Source organism: Actinia tenebrosa, unplaced genomic scaffold (assembly GCF_029948245.1).
Source record: "Actinia tenebrosa isolate PJP-AT-01 unplaced genomic scaffold, QUT_ActTen_1.0 PGA_scaffold0__85_contigs__length_37466705, whole genome shotgun sequence".
Classification (NCBI taxonomy): domain Eukaryota; kingdom Metazoa; phylum Cnidaria; class Anthozoa; order Actiniaria; family Actiniidae; genus Actinia; species Actinia tenebrosa.
Window position 1 is genome coordinate 19,401,209 of NW_028292569.1, and position 20,813 is coordinate 19,422,021.

At 39.7% G+C, this 20,813-nt stretch overlaps 3 protein-coding genes across 3 annotated transcripts; 1 reads left to right on the plus strand and 2 right to left on the minus strand.

The window, feature by feature from the left end:
- The first annotated feature begins 136 nt into the window (after window positions 1-136).
- LOC116287036 (uncharacterized) lies at window positions 137-5,290 on the plus strand. Its single transcript, XM_031693649.2, has one exon. It carries the CDS (start codon window positions 397-399, stop codon window positions 3,649-3,651), a length of 3,255 nt encoding a protein of 1,084 aa, XP_031549509.1. The 5' UTR covers window positions 137-396; the 3' UTR covers window positions 3,652-5,290.
- Window positions 5,279-7,901, minus strand: LOC116287033 (uncharacterized). Its single transcript, XM_031693646.2, has 3 exons — window positions 7,486-7,901; window positions 6,955-7,009; window positions 5,279-5,955 (listed from the first exon to the last, which is right to left on the minus strand). The coding sequence occupies exons 1-3, from the start codon at window positions 7,801-7,803 to the stop codon at window positions 5,483-5,485; spliced, it is 846 nt and encodes a 281-aa protein (XP_031549506.1). The 5' UTR covers window positions 7,804-7,901; the 3' UTR covers window positions 5,279-5,482.
- A 5,653-nt stretch (window positions 7,902-13,554) lies between these two features.
- Window positions 13,555-19,648, minus strand: LOC116287025 (uncharacterized). The gene is made up of 5 exons (XM_031693635.2): window positions 19,213-19,648; window positions 18,817-18,838; window positions 17,241-17,357; window positions 15,712-15,856; window positions 13,555-14,347 (listed from the first exon to the last, which is right to left on the minus strand). Exons 1-4 carry the CDS (start codon window positions 19,540-19,542, stop codon window positions 15,729-15,731), a joined length of 597 nt encoding a protein of 198 aa, XP_031549495.1. The 5' UTR covers window positions 19,543-19,648; the 3' UTR covers window positions 13,555-14,347; window positions 15,712-15,728.
- Between the last annotated feature and the right edge of the window lie 1,165 nt (window positions 19,649-20,813).

A 20,813-nucleotide genomic window follows, 5' to 3' on the forward strand; every position in this document is an offset into this window, starting at 1 on the left:
GGATGATTCGGCTTCCCAGAGACAATAGCACAAACACATGCAAATCATTTCATCCTAGTGTCTTTTGATGAAAAGATTTTGAATATGTAAATTTGAATAATGCTGCATTGACTAAACACTGTGATGGCTTGTCGATTGGCTGAACACACAAAACCTTTTGCCAATATTCTAATCCACAAATTATCCTTTTGCAGCGAAAATCACACATTATGAGTCAACCGACAAAGAAAGAAAATCTTTGACAAGTATGTTGGAGAGGTTTCCTCATGAAATTCAGTCCAAGTATCTCGTCAGATGGCTTTAGGGTTACCTGGCTGACAGCTTGTCAGGCGATCTCGAACTATAGAGGAATTTTTGATCAAGCTTATGCTTATGTGGTCGGCTAGGCAACGATAAATGTGGTCAACTGGACTGGAAAGTAATCATAATAGAGTAAAGGCAGCGACAGGCAAAGGGCTATCGAGCAATGAAGAAGATCTAGGGGACATAAACATTAGTTTCTATAGCGGTGAAGTGCTAGGCAGAAAGGAATGGATGCGATCGATTTACGAGAGGAAAGATAATACCACCAAAGATGTTCTTGCCAGTACGAACGCCAGTGATATAGAATATATAACCAACTTTCCACTTAAAAAGTCTGAAAAAAAGCCCTTGGAAATGACAAGAGGGAGAAAGCACTTGACGAGGCATTTTACTGATGAGTTGCTGTTGGAAAATAAACCCGATGAAAGCATTCGAACGGTGAAAATCGAGAGAACTCAAAGTGATCCTTTGGGTTTCTACATAAGGCAAGGAGATGGATTTATGAACAAGACTGGAATCTTCGTATCTCGTATTTTAAGTGGAAGTCTCGTAGAGAATATTGGAGTTTTGAAAACTGGAGATGAAATTTTGAAGGTAAATCATGTTGACGTGAGGGGCTTGTGTCTCAGCGATATCGTAAAATTAATTCAAGTTCCTAAGCTTCTAATTCTTACAGTACGTCTGTCAAGCAGCCAAAAACACTCTCGACCCAAACTCTCATCACGCCACAGCTCTCCAAGTTTAATATCAGCTGAAGAAAAAGATCCTAAGAAATCTTATAAATCCAAAACGAAAAGCAAACATTCTCAAACTGATAGTTTTTACCAAATGACAGCAAACAATGAGGAGAAAAATAAACAACGAGACGATCGCGAGTACCACATGAATACAAATAAGCCTTCTTTTGACCTTTCTAAAAATAGTTCCGCTACTGAGGATCTTGTTTTGCTGTTACAAGCTGGAAAACAAGACATTGGGAAAGTAACTTACGAGCATGGAAGTACAAGAAAACTGGAAAGAAGCTCAACATTTACAACTGAAAAAGAAAACGACAAAATTGACTCTGTTTATGCTAAACCAAGACCTAACTTTGACAGGTTGGTGTCTGTCAGCTCTCAACAACAAATTAATGAAAGATCGTCAAAAGCTGTACAAAAAATAGCGAGTACTCTTATCCCATCCACAACAGTGAACCTTCTGTTCGATGATGAAGAAACGCAAACCAGCAGCACTACAACCAATCCATACTCTCAATCTGTACAACTAAATAAACCGCAAATGAACTTGACTTGTGATGGTGCAGCAACAGCAAAAAGTCAAAGCCGTCACGCCAAAATTGATACTTTAAAAGTTACCTCACCGGAAAAGTCATCCCGTAGTCGGTCTAGTTCTCGGGGTAGTTCTCCTGGAGGGAGCCCTGCGGTAAGACGTAGACTCCCTTCCATTCCACAAGAGATTGAAGCAGCTAAGAAAAAACACCCAGTAAACGAGTCTACTTCAACAAAAAAGCACCTTTTGATGCCAGGCAATGCAGAGCATAAACCTCACAGAAAACTCCCAACTCCTCCTGCATCTCCTGTCATAGGGTACAAGGGCCAAGGACGTCTGTCTGACTCTTCAGTGGAACAAACGGTACCTCGTTCACCCGGCGTACAAAAGCAACAGAACAAACCCGATCAAAATGCATCTAGTTTGAGTGAAGCAGGGTCATCTAAGATAGAGACAAAGGCACCAGATAAGCCGGCACTTGGAAAAACCGATAATAGTAATAACAATAACAAACTTGATCACGTGCAAAATGACAACAAAGATCCCAAAAATGAAGATGGATCGAAAAACGAAACGAACGATAAAGCTAAGACCCAAGAACACTTAAAAACCGGTGCTCGTGCTGTAAAACCTACGCCTTACAGAAGGAGTCAATCTCAGTACTCAGATTTCTTTGAACAACAAAGACATTCCATGTTCTTACACTCTTATGCATTTGGTACATTGAAAGCTACCTCACAAGCCTCTAGAAATGCCATTAAAGCCCATTCTACAGAAAGTTATGATATCCCTTCTGAGGCGGAAGATTTGTCAAGCACTTTTCCAAGAAAAAGAGTGTTTTCTGAAGTTACTGCAGGGAGGTCCGTCCAGGAGAAAGAGAAAATAAGATTTAGACTACCGACCGGTCGTTCACCAGGTGCCATGCGCAGACACGCAAGTTCATCGCTGTTGTTTAGCAAATCAAGCTCCATTGATTCAGCAACTGGCAAAGATATCAAACTGGAGACCCAGCCAGGGTTTCTGTTGTATCCGGATGACTACAAAGATGAAGACTTGTCATGTTCTCATGCTGTATCAGGAATGATGAAAGTACGAGTAATAAAAGCTACAAACCTTTACTTTAACGATAAAAAACAAACCAAGAAGATTTACTGTGCTATAGAAGTTGACTTTGAGAGAAAAGCTTTTACTGCTGCGAAGAAAGCTACGAAGAATCCAAACTGGGACGAAGTCTTCGACATTGAAATCCAGCACGGGAGAGAAATGACTCTCATGTGCTGCAGCTCGAACAAAGAGTTTGACAAACATGTCGGTCGTTCGTCATTCTATCTCACACCACTCGTTCGTAGAGGGCAGATACACCAGATGATCATAAGGCTTAAACCAGAGGGTTTGTTATATGCAGAACTTGAGTTTACTGAGCTCAAAACCCTTCTAAAGCGAGCTCCCTCTGGTAAGCAAACAGGTGTCTTTGGTTTTAATATTTCTGTAACTTCTGAGACGGAGCGCTCAAGTATTCCTCACATCGTAAGAAAATGTGTAGAGGAGATCGAGAAGCGAGGGATTCAGTCAGTGGGACTGTATAGGATATCTGGGAATGCGAGACGTAAGGAACAGCTAAGGACACAGTTTGATGAAGATAGTACCCACGTTGATATCTCTACTGATAACTGTCCAGATGTAAATGTAATCACTGGAATTCTAAAGGACTATTTGAGGGAACTCCCAGAACCTTTGATTACAGATAAGATGTCGCAGGACCTTATTCTTGGGGTGCAAGACAACATACAAGAAAAGAGCCCTGACATGCAGAAAAAGTTTTTATCCAAGTTATTATCTGAACTTCCCAACTCTAACAGGAACACATTAATTTACATTTTGAATCACCTTTGTCGTGTGATCAATGAAGAACAGAATAAGATGGACTGTAAAAGCCTGTCTGTATGTGTTGCTCCTGTTCTACAGTGTTCACCGAAAAATCTGTCTGAATCGAAAGATTTACTAAATCTTAAAATGTACCTGACGACTGTTGAAGTATTACTCGATATGTGGAACCGTCTTGAAGTAAGAATAAACTGAACACAAATGATCTCCTTTTTTGTCCCCTTTGTAAATAATTTATGATAATCGCTCTATTTTTCTGACTGCCTTTCGACGAATTGTTTTTACAAAGGAAAAGGAGTATTTTAAGGTGGCTGCCTATTTTTGAACGTTCGAATTGAGCCCACGATGAGCGCGCGCTCAAAAACCGCTGAAAAATCTACAAGATTTTATTGAAGAACCATACGCGTTTTGAGCTTCAACAGGGCAAAACCCTCAAATTTTGCACGGGACTCTATATTTTTTAATAGCTCATTCGAGAAAACTCCAACAAATCTAGGTTATATCAACATTTTAGAAAAAGTTTAAATCAGTAACACATGAAAAAATAGATTTTTGTAGGGATTTTTGTTCGACTTTATGAGATTTTTTAAGAGCACCAAAACTACAAAATATGACAAATCAATGTATCTCTTTGTCTTTTTGTCGAAAATATCCATGTGTTATTGTAGAATGATTGTCTAGCCTTCATTCGTGCAATCATATAGTCTGCAAATAACTATCATCTTATGAATTTTAATTTTTTTCTAATCACTTCCGGTGGCGCAATTTTTACTCCAAAAGCTCGTGCGCAGGCTACCATTAAATGCTGATTATCTCGAAAACGAGCTCGGGACACCCAATTTTTCTTTTCAGATTTGGAATCAGCATTAAATTTTAATTCGGAAAATCGAAGTTTTAAAAAAAGTTTAAATCATTTTTCAAAAGTAGGCAGTCACCTTAAACGAAAGTAGTGGAATTATCTAGAATTATTTTTTTAGAATTAAGTGCCAAATAATGAATCAGCAAATTAGCGATTAAACAGGTTTATGCCGGCAAGTTAACATGTTATTGTTGACAGGCAAATACTACATTTCATAAAGTACATAATCGGTACAAAATCGCGCGCAGCCCTGGGAAAAAGCCCTATTGTGATCAACTAACTGCGCATGCGTAATATGGGTCAGTATAAAAATCATGAAGCCAAGCTTAAAGTAAGGCACTAGCATCATTATAAGTGCTGCCAAGTCTTCGCTGCATATAGATATTTTCTTACTAATACGACTTTACGTTGAGGAGAGAGGAGTGTCTTAATTGCGGCCAGAGAACTAGAACCAAGGACACATGGCATCAAAGTGGCTTTGAACCTTGGTAAATGTTAACCCTCTCTCATATCTTCATTTCAAAGATTCGTCGTTTTATTTCATTCATTACTTATTCAAATTTGTTTGTCGTCTTTATAAAGCTAATCTTATTACCAGCTGCTTATAAAGACTTTCAGCTCACGAGAAATTCATAAATAACAATAATGACTTTCATATTATATCGCATTTCACTATGGATATGCTGACATGCGCGCAATACTGTTTTGGGGGTAATGCAATATGGCCGCATACTCTAGCTTACTTTGATTGAATTTAGTTGACAATCCTTTTATGAATTCTTGTGGTCAGCAACATATATAAATATCAATGAAACAGCTGCCATCTTGGTTGATCTTACAAGGGCAGTTGTGGAGTGCTTTGTTCGTCAACCAACATGGCGGCTATTACGTAACATGCACTCCAAGAATTCTTGGAGTACAAGTATTATGTCTTGGCTATGGTCATGATGGATAATATGATCAGAAGAAAACAAAGTCAAATCGTTTTTAATTTTTTTCTGCCAAGAATGCCTTCACGCAGGCTATGACACCCGCACTAGTAATTACCAGACGAAACGATGCGCTCGTAAAACAACGTTTAATTCTGTTTCTCTAATTATTTTAGCATTTCAAACAGTTGACAATAGATGTAAACAAGTGATTACTTTTTTACTAACGTATGCATATCTATAATTTGCGTTTTATTCTACATAAAGTTCTCCTTGAAGGTTCAGCTCCTGCATATTCGATCCACTTAGCGTTGTCTGGTATGCCTACTACGTGAATGTCCTCTTCATCATCGTATCCGCTTGCATGGGCTACTTTGGCATAAGGCCATAGATTGTCATTAAAACTCGGTAATCGCCACTCGGGTTCGTCTGCATAGGCGCATTTCCACTGCGTGCTTGTGACTAGGCCATCTGAAAACCCACCTCTAATCAAGGCACCACCAGAATCTTCATCATTATTTCTCTTATAAACTTCAATCGAGATTACTTTTGTACCTCTTGGCAGCTGGAGTGAAATAAGAGGGTAGCTCATGAAAGGGCATGGCTGGAGTACAACTGGCACTGACTGCCCTTCTTTCGTGATCATGTGAGTTGGATTACCATCAGCATAAATGGATATGGAACCACTGGTACACGTGACATTACCTGTGACTAGACATTAATAAGCATTATTACATTAATGGATTGGTAATATATTTGGGAAGTTAGGGTTGTGATCGATGGTTTTGAAAATCGCCCAGGTTCTTCCTTTGGCCAGTGACAAGCGCGAGCCGGAGCAAGTACAGCTGTACAGGAAAAGGCAACCTCCTTGGTTTAAAAACATTTTAAACAGAAAAGAACGTTTTTATTAGCCAGACAAAGGTAGCGTCCTCCGCAGGCTATCCCAAATATTCTATATTCCTTGTTGGGATCCCTGTTTTATGGAAGAGAAGAACTAGGAACGAGATAGGAGGAGAAGAAGTGTCTTCGCCACAGGAAGCCCAAGCAGCAAAAAGAGCCAAGAAGATGCCTGGGAGGAGTCCAACTCGAAGGTGCATTCTCGTACCCAGACCTTTCTCACCAAATAATCGAAGGCTCTGGAACTCACTAACCGGAAAACCCAGATTCTAGGTTGTCAGATACGCTCATGCTCTACTTATTTTAACTTCCGGTATATATGAATTCAAACCGTTTTTTTCCTTCAAAAGAAAAACAATCAAGCTTATTTGTACATTGTTTATGGAACAGTTCATTCGTCTGTGAGTAATATTCTGAAAAAACAAGCAATTTAGCGAGACCCTCTGATGTGTAGTGTAAAATATTCAAATTTCAATCGAATTGAATTTGTCTTAATTTCAAAAGCAAAAATACATCTGCTTGTGAATCAAAATAAGCCTTGATAAACGTCGCTCTTAAGCTGTTTATTTTTAAGTATATTTGCCATTCAGTCATTTACTGTGAAACCAGCGAACCTTGAAACGGATAATCGTGCAAAACAATTAAACCAACCTAATTAACGTTCGATTACCAGAACCTTCGATTTTTAAGAAGGCTTTGAGGAAGAGAATGACAAATGTCCTTTTTCAAATAATGTCAAAAGATTATAATTGAGCAATATGAGTGCGAATAACCATGTTATATCATAGTCTAACATGCATGTACATATTATACCCATGGACTCTTTGTCTTGATCTTGATGTGAAACCAAACATTTCATTAATCTTGGCTAAACGGAATAAAAGAGAAAGGAAAAGTGAATGAGAAAAAAAAAATCAAAAATTAACGAAAGGACGAAAGAGGAAAGCGAAAGAAAGAAAGAAATCACACAAGCGAAATGATCACTTGACAATTCATTTTCCATAAAATATTCATAAAAGTATTCATAATTAAATGATGATTTCACTAGAAAACTTGTTGGCCAATAAAACCTAGCTGAGGAATATTACGTCAATAGTTTCTACTAATTAAAGAAACAATTATTTGATACTCACGTCACTAAATCAGATGAAACATTAAATGTAGAGTGAAATGACAAAATATATCGAAAATGTAGCGATAAGAAATCAAGTTACAAATACTTAAAAATGTTTTCACTGCTTGACTGCTATGTTTACGACAACTAAAAATGCTAATTATTTTGAAGTTTTGGAGGAATATATCAAACTTTTTCCCCGTCCGAGTAATATTTTACATATTACTGACCTGGTTTTCTTTGAAGTGATGAAAAACGCAGTGTTTTTGGTAGCGAAGCGCTTCGTTTTGACCACACAACTGTACTGTATCTAAACCACAACTGTTTAACTCACAAACCCCAGTATTTCTCTTATTCTTGCAGAAATTATAAGATAGACATTCAGAGGTAGAAATGCAGAGCTCCAGGCACTGAAACCAGTCAACGTGTAGAAGAGTTTTGATGACAGATCCAGTAAGTACTGTATCTTCATAGCTAAACGACTGTGAAGCACAGGAAATCGAGATGATCCCATAGAAAAAAATCATTTCTTTCAGAAATAAACCCATGCTTTATAATCGAGATTAGTTTACATCAGATGCGGTGGAGTTATTCTGTCTGCTTCATCTCCTGATTGCCGGCTGAGTTTTGTCTTTCTTCTTGAGATTTTGTCATTTTGCACTGTTGACTTTCTTTCAGAAAAACAGGAAAGTTTTAATTTGTTTTCGAACGACTTTAGAATTAGGTGACATTTATTTCCTGTGTATTGTGTTTAATTCTGTAGTACCACTGATGAGTAAAATCAAATGTCAAACGTTTATTCAACTAACGAACTGGATATTGGCTTAAATTATAGTTACTAGATCAAACCATTTCAGTGCAAACAGTTGAAGGAAGGAACCATTCATTCTGATAATTGTGCATAATTCGCCGGTAAAATAACATGATTGTTTTAAGTTAAATGAGGAAAATATCACTCAATTAAATACTGCGATTGTTGGATCGACTTTAGACGCATGCGCAAAGCCTATTGCCCCTTGGTGAGATAGCCGGGCATCTGGGAGGCTCCCAGGACTTTCTCTTCTGGCATTTTTTCAAGATGGCACCCTGGGAACGGCGAGGTTGTCCTCGAGACTGCGTGCGTCCTTTGCGCTGACCGTGAAGAATGCAGGCTCGGGTAAAGAGACTGTGAGCTAACAATACGGGGAAAGAACGTTTGTTATTTGAGAGGAGGGCTTGGACTTTATGGGGATGGTCATCAGTAAAAAATAATTTTTTTTGAAGTGTCAAACCTTTTCTCTTTGACGAAAGCTGTTTCCTCGTTGACTTGATAGGAGGGTCATGAATTTCTGACTGAGTGAAAGGGGAGGGTTACAAGCACTTTAAAATATTTTACTCCTCCCCCCTCCCTATAAAAAAGTTTTTTTCCTGAGGAATCATATTTCACATCATGACGTGTTCCTTTATTTCCGTGAATAACTACACGTTTATATCAGACCTAGTATTGCGGGAACCAATTATTGCCTCAGCTGAGGCCAGTTTATAAAAGATTTTTAATACATAATTGTTTCATGACGTGTTCGTGTTGGTGGGGAAATAGTTATGCCTCTTTAATCAAACAATCACTTCTCTAAGTATCCAATTACAACTGCGTAAGCTAATATTGTAACATCTCCCCTTTTATAATGTTTGAAATACATGGCTGGGATGATATAGAAAGATTTTAAAGATTTAAAAAATAAATGACCAAACAAAATGGCTGACTAAACTACGAAATGATCATATGGATATTAAAGCTCAACTGTAACAAAAATCAATGTCCTATAAATGTTCGGTAGTCAAGTAAACCGATCAGGTTTCTTAACCACTCTCTGACTTCTTCGTAGTACAGGTGGATTGACCGCGGGTTCTGACGCAGGTAGAACTTGAGGTGTCCTTGCACTGTCTGCCTCTGGTGATGCTTGTGTGTCACTAGCTGGTTCTTTCGGTGCTTCGTCGACGGGCTTTAAAAGCTGTCTGTTTCGGCGAAGTAGCTCTCCGTTCGACTCAACTAGGTATGACCTGTCTGAGAGTTTCTCTTTACAGTTCCCGACTTCCCAGGGCTTGCCTCTCTGGTTTGGCGCTACTCTTACCTCTTGGCCTATTTCTAGGTCTGGTAGGACCTTTACATGTCTGTCGTAGTGACTTTTGGCTTTCTGGCGCTTAAGGTGGATTTTGGTTGTCACACCTTCCGCTACTTTGGGGTACAGAAGGTTAGTTGCTATGGGGACTAGTGTCTTTGTTCTCCTAGACATCAAGCGCTGTACTGGGCTGCTCTGCATTCCTTGAGTGGGGGTATTCCGATAATCTAGCAAGGCTAACCACGGATCTTTACGGTCTTGCATGGCTTTCTTGAGCAGGCTCTTGGCTACTTTCACTGCTGATTCCGCCTTTCCATTTGACTTTGGGTGGTATGGCGATGAGGTGACATGTTTGAACTCCCAGTCTCTTGCGAATTCAGCAAACTCGTTGCTGACGTATTGAGGCCCGTTGTCGGATACCAGCACATCGGGTATCCCATGTCGACTGAACTGTTCCTTCAGAAACTTGGTAATGGATGCTGAGGTTGTATCTTTCAGAGGACTTATTTCTATGTAGTCTGAGTAGTAATCTACCAAGACTATATAGTCTCTGTTCTGCAGCGTGAAAAGATCTGTGCCTAGTCTGCTCCAAGGTCTGTCGGGTATTTCGTGCGACTGCATTGGCATGCTGGGGTTACTTGGTTGATATTCTGAGCACACATGACAAGCCTTTACTGCATTTTCGATGTCGTAGTTCATTGCTGGCCAGTAAACGCGATCTCGTGCTTTCCTTGCACACGCCTCGATTCCTTGATGACTGGAGTGTAACCTCGCGATTACTTCAGATCTGAGGACTCGAGGTATGATGATGCGTTGATTCTTGAATAAGATGCCGTTGTGGAGTGTCAGTTCCTCTCGGAAATGCCAGTAGTCTCTGATAGCTACTGGTACTTTGTCACGTACGTCAGGCCATCCAATTAGTATAGTATTCTTAAGTGACTGCATTGTAGGGTCTTGCTCTGTGGCTTTTTGTAGTTGCGCTAACCTTTCACTTGTGACCTTTACATTGTCGAGGGGGTTGATTCCTTCTAGTTCTAGCGCAAACACTTGGAACTCGTCTCCAGGCTCTCCTTGGTCTGCGAGGAAGGCTCGTGAGAGGTGATCTGCCACGTACATTTGTTGTCCTGGCTTGTAAGTTACGTTCAGGTTGTATCGCTGTAGGCGTAATATCATCCTCTGTAACCTGCTGGGTGCTGCTAACAAGGATTTCTTGAAGATCGCTTGCAAAGGTTTGTGGTCTGATTCTACTGTTATCAGCTCTCTCCGTGTGATGTACTGGCTGAACTTTGCACAAGCGAAGACGATTGCAAGACATTCTTTTTCGATTTGTGCGTAGCGTTGCTCAACTGGTGTGAGAGTTCGGGATGCAAACGCTACTGGTTGGCCGTTTTGAAGCAAGGTTGCTCCGAGGCCTTTCTCACTAGCATCACATTGGATAGTGACTTCTTCGCTCATGTCATAGTACTTGAGTACTGGATGCGCAATCACGAGTTGTTTAACTTCTGAGAAGGCTTTGTCGTGCTGGCGTGACCACACAAATCTTGCATTCTTTGTGGTTAGTTCACGAAGAGGCAGTGCGACTTCTGATAGTCGAGGGAGAAACTTGGAGAGATAATTTACAAAGCCTAGTAGGCTGAGTGTCTCTTGCTTGTTGGTAGGCTTTGGCATTTCGGTCACTGCTTTGACCTTATCTGGATCTGGCTTGAGTCCGGTGGATGACAAGATGTGTCCCATGAACTTCACTTCTTTTCTCCGCATGATGAGCTTCTTGCTGTTCAGCTTTAAGTTGATCTGTCTTGCTCTCTTGAGCAGACGTAGCAGATTTTCGTCATGGTGTTTGTTGGCTTCTGCTAATGTGTCACCGTAACCGACCACTAACATATCGTCGCGGAGCACTTCCACGCCTTCTAGGTCTCCCAGTCGCTCGTGTAGGGTGCTTTCGAATTCCTCTGGGGCTGAGCTGACGCCAAAAGGCATGCGTAGATATCTGTAACGGCCAAATGGGGTCCAAAAGGTTGTAAGCTTACTGCTAGCTTCGTCCAAACCGATTTGGTAGAACCCATCCTTTGCGTCTAACGTTGTGAAGACTTTGGCCTTGCCGAGTCTGGGTAGCATCTCATCCATCGTAGGCATTTGGTATTTGGGTCGTTTGATCGCTTTGTTTAGATCTTTGGGATCCAAACAGATTCGTATCTTTCCAGGTTTGGCTACAACGACCATGCTGCTGATCCATTCGGTGGGTTCTGTCTCTTTGACGATGATTTTCCTTTTCTCGAGTTCAGCTAACTTTGTTTTGACTTCCTGGCGAAGCGTAACTGCGATTCTTCTAGGCGCGTGTTGAACTGGCGTGACATCTGGGTCAACTGTGATTGTAGCGTTACCAATGTTTCCCAATCCTTCGAAGACGTCTCGAAAATCTTTTAAGATACTTTCTTTGGTTAGGGGCAGAGTTCCGGTTTCTTGAACCGCGTGGACTTGATGATCGATGTTTAACTTGATTAGATCTAATTGTTGGCATGTCTCGGCTGATAGAATTGGTTTGTGGTTTCCGTTGACAACCTGAAATTTGAAGCAATGTTTTTCGTTGACCTTAAGTGTCACTTCACCTAATGTTTCCATGACTGATCCATCAAACAATCGTAGTTTGACATTGCTTTCCTTGAGCGTCGGATTACCGTCTTGGTTGATGATTGCTACATCCTTGTGGCTGATTACGTTACAGGTCGCTCCTGTGTCTAGTTGGCAGTCCAAATCCGTTTTATAACTGGAATTGGTGTTCATGAACTCAAGCTTTGCAAAAAACTGCTTGCCCTTCGTTTTCACCGAACCAACTTCTTCAATCTTCAACGTGAATTCGTCGGATGAGTATTCTCCTTCTTCTGATTCTCCTGATTCAGCTGTCATCGCTTTGACATTGCTTGACCTCGATCTACACACAGACGCGAAATGGTTTTGCCTCTTGCACGCTTTGCATTCACGGCCATAGGCGGGGCAGTCTTCTAACTTGTGTTTCTGAGAACCACCACAGCGGTAGCACTTGTAACTGCTCGTTCGTTGACTTGTAGTTCGTTTACTGTCCTCGCTTGGCGTTCTGTGGGAACGTCTGTTGTTGTACTTGTCACTTGGCTTGCTTGGAGATTTAGGCTTCCGTTCTCGTATTTCATTGATTTCTTCGTTATTTGTCTTATCCACTAGACTCATGGCTTTTAACTGACTGCTTGCTAATTCACTTGAGCGGCAAATGTTGAGGGCTTTGTTGAGATCTAGACTGTCCTCTTTTAAAAGACGTAGTTTTGTTGCGTGTTCTCGTATACCAAGAACGAGTCGATCCCTGATAAGCTCTTCCGTTAACGGACCAAACTGACATGATGAAGCGCATTTTCTAAGGCGATTTACGTAGCCATCTACGGTTTCTTCTGGGCCTTGAGTACAGCTGTTGAACAGATATCGTTCGTACACCACGTTGCGCTTTGGTTTGAAGTAGGCTTCTAGCGCGTTTAAGCATGTGTTTACGTCGTTCTTTTCTTCGTCACTTAACTTGAGATTAAGGAATATTTGCAGACATTCCTTCCCCATTACAGAGCGAAACGTTGCTAGTCGTATCTTTGGGTCTTGCTGGTACAGTCCGGTTGCGACTTCGTAGTCCTCCCACTGTTGTTTAAAGAAGTCCCAATTGTTTACTTGATCTCCTTTGGTATTCATCGGCGTTGGTACCGGAAAATGCGACGTGAATATTGGTCCTCGTGGACCGCTGCTGGTCGAAGCTTCCTCCTTACTTGACATATTACTTCTTCAATGCCTCGGCAGTAGGAACTTGACGTTTTTTTTCAGCTACTTTGGAAGCGTTATTTCCAATTTATTTTTGACACCATGTTTCATGACGTGTTCGTGTTGGTGGGGAAATAGTTATGCCTCTTTAATCAAACAATCACTTCTCTAAGTATCCAATTACAACTGCGTAAGCTAATATTGTAACAATAATCATCGATAAAACAAGAGATCAAAACAATCTCCAAGATTCTACAAGCAATTACAGCTACTACCGGAAGTGACGTCTATATTGATAGCAACCTATTAGTCCTGGAGCGTAAATGGGCTATTGACTCATAGGCCATGAGGCCATGAGGACTAATTGTTTTAGTCAAATCTAACGAGTCAGTCAAATATTTAGTTGCAAACAAGTCTTGATTTAAAGTTAAATTCTTTTTTTTTTTTTTTTTTTTTTTTTTTTTTTTTGGTTTTCAAGGAAGGCACTTTTCGCTACTAGTAGGGTATATGTCATAGCCTACTAGTAGCTCATCCAATCAGAATGCAGCACGCCGTGCGGAGATACGGATTATTACCTTCTCGTGTCGAGAATACGTAATACGTATCACCTTGCTCCTCGACTAGTCTCTTACGCAGCCGCTATTCGTGTCGTCACGTAATCCTCACTACTAGGGGAGTGAGCGTGACGTGACGCCACTATCACTGATAGGAGACACGCGCTGCCATGTAATATCCTCTTTCGTTTTAATTACTGAATCTCTAAGCCATCAGTTTATTTCTCTACTGGTTACTAAAGCGATTGACGTTTAACGATTAATCTTTAATAGCACGAGAAAGACATCGCCACTCCGTTTATAGAGCGACACGAAAAGCCTTTTAATGCATGCCACTGCAGAAGAATAGATCGGTTCTGAGCAGCGTCAAATCTAAATGCGTCGACTAGCTGGTTCAAGAACTGTCTAGATCTCATCATCAGGCGAAAACATCAAGGAAATAAATTAACAAAGATAAAGGGAAGAAAAGCTACATGGAAACCATGTCTATTTTTATATATCGTTTTTACATTGACGACATGTTCGTGATACATTGTGGAGTTGGGGAGAGATGCATCAGTGTTCCGTTCCCTAATGATCCATTACGTACCACCACGGCCTCCAGCTACAACACCTTATCACACATACAACGACACGTACAGGGATACCATGAACTCTGTTAACTGACGCTTCTGTCGAGATATAAAAAAATAAGATACAGTTATAAAATGAAAAAGATTATCCATCGTGGATGTAAATCAAAGATTATACTTATTCATTTGTCTTAAGATTTTGGCAGTGCAGATGGAACTAGTGCTAGTGTTAGTCTTCATCCGGCAGGCAATGGTGTAGACTGAAAGTTAGTCTTCTAATATGATCACCATCTTATGTACGTTCCAGTTTACGTTGCGGTCGACTATATCTAACTGAGACAAATGAATAAGTATAATCTTAAAAGATACATCTAATTGTTAGGTAGCTAAAATATCAAAACTCGACAAATGCTAGAAAAGAAGATTGGGCTGCCTGTGTCACAGTTGGCGGATAACATTCTCGATTACTTTCATGTTTACTATTATGATTATCATTCGTCTTGCTGAGAAGATATTCTAAATTTGAAATCCTAGAAAGAATGCTTTACAAAAACTCGTGCCGAGCTAATGCATTAATAGACATTTTTTGCTTGGGTGCATTGTTTTTTAATGCATTTACACTCCTGGGTAGACGGCTTAATGCCTAAAAAGTTTCGCAACCAAGATAAAGCAGTCGATATATCGAATTAGAATTTGATTGTTGTGGAAGGGAGAAAAACCGGAGAACCCTGGGGAGAAACCCTCGAAGTATTGGAGAGAACCAACAAACAACTCTACTCACATACGACGCAACGCCGAGCCGGCTGGATTCGAAACCCGGGTCGCATTGCATGACGAAAGGCGCCGCACGCCATCTGCGTGCTTCTCATTTCAATTTACATGTCATTTCCTACAGTATTATTTCTTCGTTTAACAGTTGCGCATGAGAAGATACATGAATATGGATACAACTCAAACAAAGAATCTCCTTCTCAAGAGAGAAGGTAGATGGGAAAACATTACACCTAAGTTAAAGAGGCAGTAAATTGGCAGCCACACCAAGATAGCCATAATATAACGTGTACTCCATTGAATTCACTAAAATGCATGTTGAAGGCCATAAATCAACCGTCCAATAATCTACGACAAAAGCACACAAAAAAATAAAGCAGTTTTCGTATGTCTGTGAAAAAGTCGGTGCCTTAGCGTGCCTAACTTGCTCCGACCGTGATGATTTCTAGAATTTTGATTGGAAAATTATTTTCTCTCGCAATGTGATTGCTCTGGCATGCGCAGTGCCGTGACCTTGGCGTAACCGTGTCCACGATGTTTTGGGTATTTGATTGGAAAAAGAGTAAATTTTCGAGCGATGTGATTGGTCTGACGTATGCTTTGCAGTGTCACAACCGTGTTTGAGCCGTGTTTGTGCCCAGAGCTTTTCACAGTCATACGAAAGCTGCTCTAAGAGCTGCTTTTTGTTTTACCTTATGTAAGGTTCGTGCTACTCTACTTTGACACTCTGGCAGGTGTACCCATAGTGGTTGGGGTTGCAAGAACACCAGAAAACTCCATTGCTAGAATTACAAGTTCCTCCATTTTGACAGGGATTGGGAGTGCACGTTCCTTCATCTGTGATTCAATGACATATGTATTATAAACAAATTAAAAAATCGATACGGTTGTACATGAAGGGTTCAACCATAAAGCTAGCTGATTTTTTTGTAACCAGGCCTGCATGACAAACTCAAAACCTGTTAGCATTGAGCCCGTACATATCTGCAATGCGGCGTCGCGCAAAAATATACAGTCAATTAAAAAAATGTTGTCGACGACCAACTCAAGTCTACGCGACTGGACCGAAAGGAACTCTGGGTAACAATCATTGAAGCCGAGTTGACTCCATAATTTTATCTGACTAGTTATGCCTGGTTTACAACACGAATCTTCTTAGGCGAGCGGGAAGTGTCGAAGGAGACGTTTTTTTAATGCCTTTATATTTTCGGAATTGTGAACTGAATCATTAGTACTTTGTTTTTGTTTCCCTAAACCCAAAGACATGCATTATTGATGGATTGTTTCTCGCCATTATCTTATTACTAGTGGGAACAATTAATTCAGAACGAATATTTAACTGCTTCAGTGATTTTTACCCATATTCCTTTCGGTCCAGTCGCGTAGGCTTGAGCTGGTCGACGACAACGTTTTTTGAATTGACTGTAAACAGACAACAGGGAAAACCTTGCATTGGGCGAAATAACTAAAAGGAGTATGTAAATTATCGTAATTACGCTATAAAGTTTAACAAGTTGTGCATGTTTACTTCGCGCTGATTGGCTCTTTGCCTCTGAAGGTATCAGCAAGCTAGAAATCGTTATGAGAAGGACGCGGACTGGTCATGCAATATTGTCACTTGTTTACGTTGCGTTTGAGGAGATTGGCCCCGCAGGAAGGAAAGAAAAATGTTTTTCGAGATGGAAGAGGGAGCTGAAGAATATGACGCCAAGTTTTATTTTTAAATAAACCTATGTATAACGAGATAGATGAGGCAGCAAGCCCTCTGGGATGGGCTCGGATATCAAATAAGAACATGCGTAATAAGTAAATTACGAGCCTTAGATGAAACGACTGAAGAAGAGTGCCATACAAGCCTTTCACAACTTCAAGTCGCGTAAAAAATGAGCCAGCTCAACTAGAAACTGTGGACAGCTGTTTCGGCCTGTATTGGGCCTCGTCAGCACAGTGTATCTAGTGAGCTGGCAATCCCACGAAAAGTTTAGGGATGGTAATTAAGTAAGGGGGGGTGGGGGGGCTGGTGGTATTTTCATTGGCATTAGGAGGACCCAAAAATCCATATAGGGAAAGGCACGCTCGATACTTGTCTTTGGAAGGGGTCTAGCCCTCGCCTCATTTGTTATGGACCATGTATTGTCCTATAAATGCAATAATTGGAGACATCAAACATTCCATGGATCCAACCAATTAATAAAACTTATAGCACATTTTATTGTCTTACGTTTATCTTCGCATCTGTTTCCAGTGTATCCATTCGGGCACTCACACATAAAGCCATTTTCTTTGCCTGTACAATTCCCTCCATTCTGGCACGGAGTACTAGCACATTCATCGATGTCTGAAGTGATAACTAAGAGTATAAGACTAGCTTCCCAGACTTCCTGGTCGAATGAGGAATTTGCGCCGAAAATTTCATGTTATAAAATTCAACTTTTTCTTTGAATAATATTTTTAATGATGCGACGACCTAAACTTAATAAGGCATGGTTGGTTCAAGAAAATTTCAGTTTGAACTGACAGTGATGAAGGTGCGAGCAAGATGCAGTAACAACCAGTATTGATCTCATCAGCATACTCCCAGCCTACTGTAAAACAACGTTTGCGTGTTTTTTCTGTTTTCTTTTGACTAAAAGATAATAAACGTGCCTACGAGAAGCAGAAATATGAAAAAGAAGAATAAAAACAATTTCACTTTACTGCCATGTTTGCTTCGTTTTTCCAAGCTAAAAGGAATGCATGTCGCCTGGTCATTTTGTCCACTCATGCGTTGCGCACCGCGTATACACCGCTCAGCTGGAAAGCTGGTTGGTTGTTACCTGGTATCGATTGCTTAGTAAAGGGACATTGATCAGTAGATATCAGTCACTGAGATACATCAAATATGAGTGAGATATGCCGATTGTTTCAGTGCTATTACCCAAAGGACATGTTTTAATTGAAGAAATCACTCATAGTTACAGTTTACATACAGTTATTAATGAGCCCGATAATTAACACCCAATAGCTTATAAGCGTGTGTGTGTGTGTATTCATATATTGCATTATCTTGTGTGATGTATATCAAGGAAAAAAATCATTTTCAAAATCACTTATATGTGAACAGTGTAGTAGTATGGTTGCAGTATTTTTGCATGTGGAACTCTCTTTTCAGAGATATAAACATTTGAAATATCAATATGCAAATAAGATGACGTAAATTCAAGAATAGGTTACATCTTGCAGTGTAATTTTCGACAAGTGTTCCGAAGTGAAATAACCTAAAAGTGTACGAAGTCATATATTTCAATTATAAAGATGATTTGCAAATGAAAAAACAGCAGTACTTTCCACAACAGCATTTTTGTATAATAAATTAGTCTTGAATTTACGTCATCTCATTTGCATATTGATATTTCAGATGTTTATATCTCCTAAAAGAAAATGTTACATACAAAAATACTGCAACCATACTACTACACTATTCATATATAAGTGATTTTGAAAAAAAAAATCCTTGATATACACTTTAAAAATACCAACTCCAGCGATGGCCGTCAGCATAGCTTGCTAGCTCAGTTCAATTGGCATTAAGAGATTACTATGGCAACTTATGGGTTGGAATACCTGGTGTACTGAATTTAGAACATAACTTGTCGTAATGAGTCAACCCGGCTGAACAACATTCAAGTGCTTGTCAAAGTAAAACTATAAACTGATATCCAAGACTTGAAGATAAGCCGTTTCACTTCTCCGCATTCAAAGATCCTCAGACAGACATTTACATGACCAAAGCACAAAAGTGTTCAACCCTCGCTTACCTTTAATGCATCTTGACTGGTTCTGTGAAAATTTCAACAGTAATCAAAATAAATATTGTTTAATATATCATGCATGTTCTAGATACTGTCAAAACGTCGTTAAAAAAAAGCGGTTGTGGCAACTTTTGGATTAATTAGGGAAAAAAAAGGAAGAAAATAGACTCCTCTCAAAAACGACAGCGGAAGCCATTGATATTATTAAAACAGTTTTGTACTAAAACCATACCTTTTAGTTAAATTAGTTTCATAGACATATATCTAGAAAAATGATTCTCTTTATTGATAAAGGCTCGGTGTCAGCACTAGTGATAATCAGGGCAAAGTCGAATTTGCTTTCTCGCGACTGAATACCGGTTGAGTAAGCAATTAATGAGGGAAAACTGAAGAAAAACTTACTTTAATTGGTTTGATTTGCTGGAATACATATCCTCGAGTGAAGACCAAAGTTTTTCCTGGTGTTAAACAGTGATCCATACCACATTCATAGAGTTCACATATACCCGATACGGGTTTGTGGTACTGGTATGTATACGACAAGCAAAGGGAATCATGACTGCATGCTAAAATACACTCAAGCCAGTCTACGGTCAACATCTTAACATACGACTGGATTTTCAAAGAATAGTCTTTGAAGGTATAGGAAGAAAATCCTTGAGCACGACCGAGAAGAGTAATACTGACAAGCACGAACCAGAAGAACGTGGTGCGTATTTCAGCCATGTTCATAAAAAGTAGAATGAAAATCCTCAGGCGTTTTTGCACTTGTAGTGGCTTTGTCCTCAATTAATCAAGGTTAGATGAGTTCAGGTTATTTCGGTCGTACGCCTATCCCCTCGGTGACGCATGTCACGTATATTAACCTACCTAAGATGCATGCTCCTAGCTCTCGTACCGTAGTTTATTTCGATATAACATCAAACAACATGACCTCGCCCACCTGTAGCGATCGAATAACAGCCAGTAAGCCTTTTTATACTCAAAAGTATTAATTGTATTTTAGTTTTCTCAGGTTTTAAAATGCAGAGTAAGAGAGAAGCTAATGATTCCATATAATCATATTATGACACTTGATAAATTTTTCTACTTTCTTGGCTAAATAAAACTCGAAAACCAGCTGGCTTTTCCCACGAACTTGTTCATAGTTGGACAGGATGTCGTCAGAATACACAAGAGTATTTCATCTTCTATGACAAGATTGATTTGCTATCCTCACAGTTGTCGTAAACACAACTATTTCTTTATGTTATACGTACTTCTGTTTATCACTTTAAGGTCAATTCTTATTTACTTTCTAGATCCCCTTACGCCTTCCAGCTGTCTTTACTAGGAACGGCGACAAATGTTCACAGGAGGTTGCGCCCAGTATTACATCATGGACTAATCATCGGTGTTGTACGAGCTTATTGAAGATTCTTATTTAACTTCAGGTTTTCTCCCTTCACGACTGAACTTGTTTTTTTATTTTATTTTTTTTTATTTATTTAGACATATTTGACTAAAAATTTGCCCCAAAAGCTGTAAAGGTTAACAGGGGGCTCACATCCATAATATTTACAGTACAAAGAAAGAAAATTAAGCTAGCAAAAGCGAAATAATGAAAACAGGAAATGAAAAAATAATTAATCTTTGGTGAATAAAAAACGGTTTGTAGCTAACATGTACTTTTGTACTTCAGTGAAAAATTCATGATTTTTTTTTTAAGTCTAAGTCTCTACGTAATGTTTAATAAACGAGCAGGAGTGTTTTATCGGGTATAAAACACGAGGCGCAGCCGAGTGGTTTTAGACCCGATAAACCACGATCTGCGAGTTTATTGAACGGCTTAGAAAACTTATGATGTTTGTTCTCATTGTGTACCGATTTTTTTACGAAATGAACCAAGTTTGATAGAGAAAATCCAAGTTAAATTTTATGCAAATGAAGACGAATCTTTATCAGATATAAAATCACCTTCATGGTCATGATTTCTATTGTGTTTTCTTCATGAATTATTAATG

What these genes read in the sequence shown, in the direction of transcription:
- LOC116287033 (XM_031693646.2), bottom strand. Translation starts at nt 7,803, where the DNA reads ATGGGTTTATTTCTGAAAGAAATGATTTTTTTCTATGGGATCATCTCG. An exon ending in ATCACTTCAAAGAAAACCAG is followed by an intron (nt 7,010 to 7,485) that starts GTCAGTAATATG and finishes TATTCCGTTTAG; the next exon opens with CCAAGATTAATGAAATGTTT. An exon ending in TCAAGACAAAGAGTCCATGG is followed by an intron (nt 5,956 to 6,954) that starts GTATAATATGTA and finishes ATTAATGTCTAG; the next exon opens with TCACAGGTAATGTCACGTGT.
- LOC116287036 (XM_031693649.2), top strand. Translation starts at nt 397, where the DNA reads ATGTGGTCAACTGGACTGGAAAGTAATCATAATAGAGTAAAGGCAGCG.
- LOC116287025 (XM_031693635.2), bottom strand. Translation starts at nt 19,542, where the DNA reads ATGAACATGGCTGAAATACGCACCACGTTCTTCTGGTTCGTGCTTGTC. An exon ending in AGCAAATCAAACCAATTAAA is followed by an intron (nt 18,839 to 19,212) that starts GTAAGTTTTTCT and finishes AAATTTTCACAG; the next exon opens with AACCAGTCAAGATGCATTAA. An exon ending in CCAGTCAAGATGCATTAAAG is followed by an intron (nt 17,358 to 18,816) that starts GTAAGCGAGGGT and finishes TTATCACTTCAG; the next exon opens with ACATCGATGAATGTGCTAGT.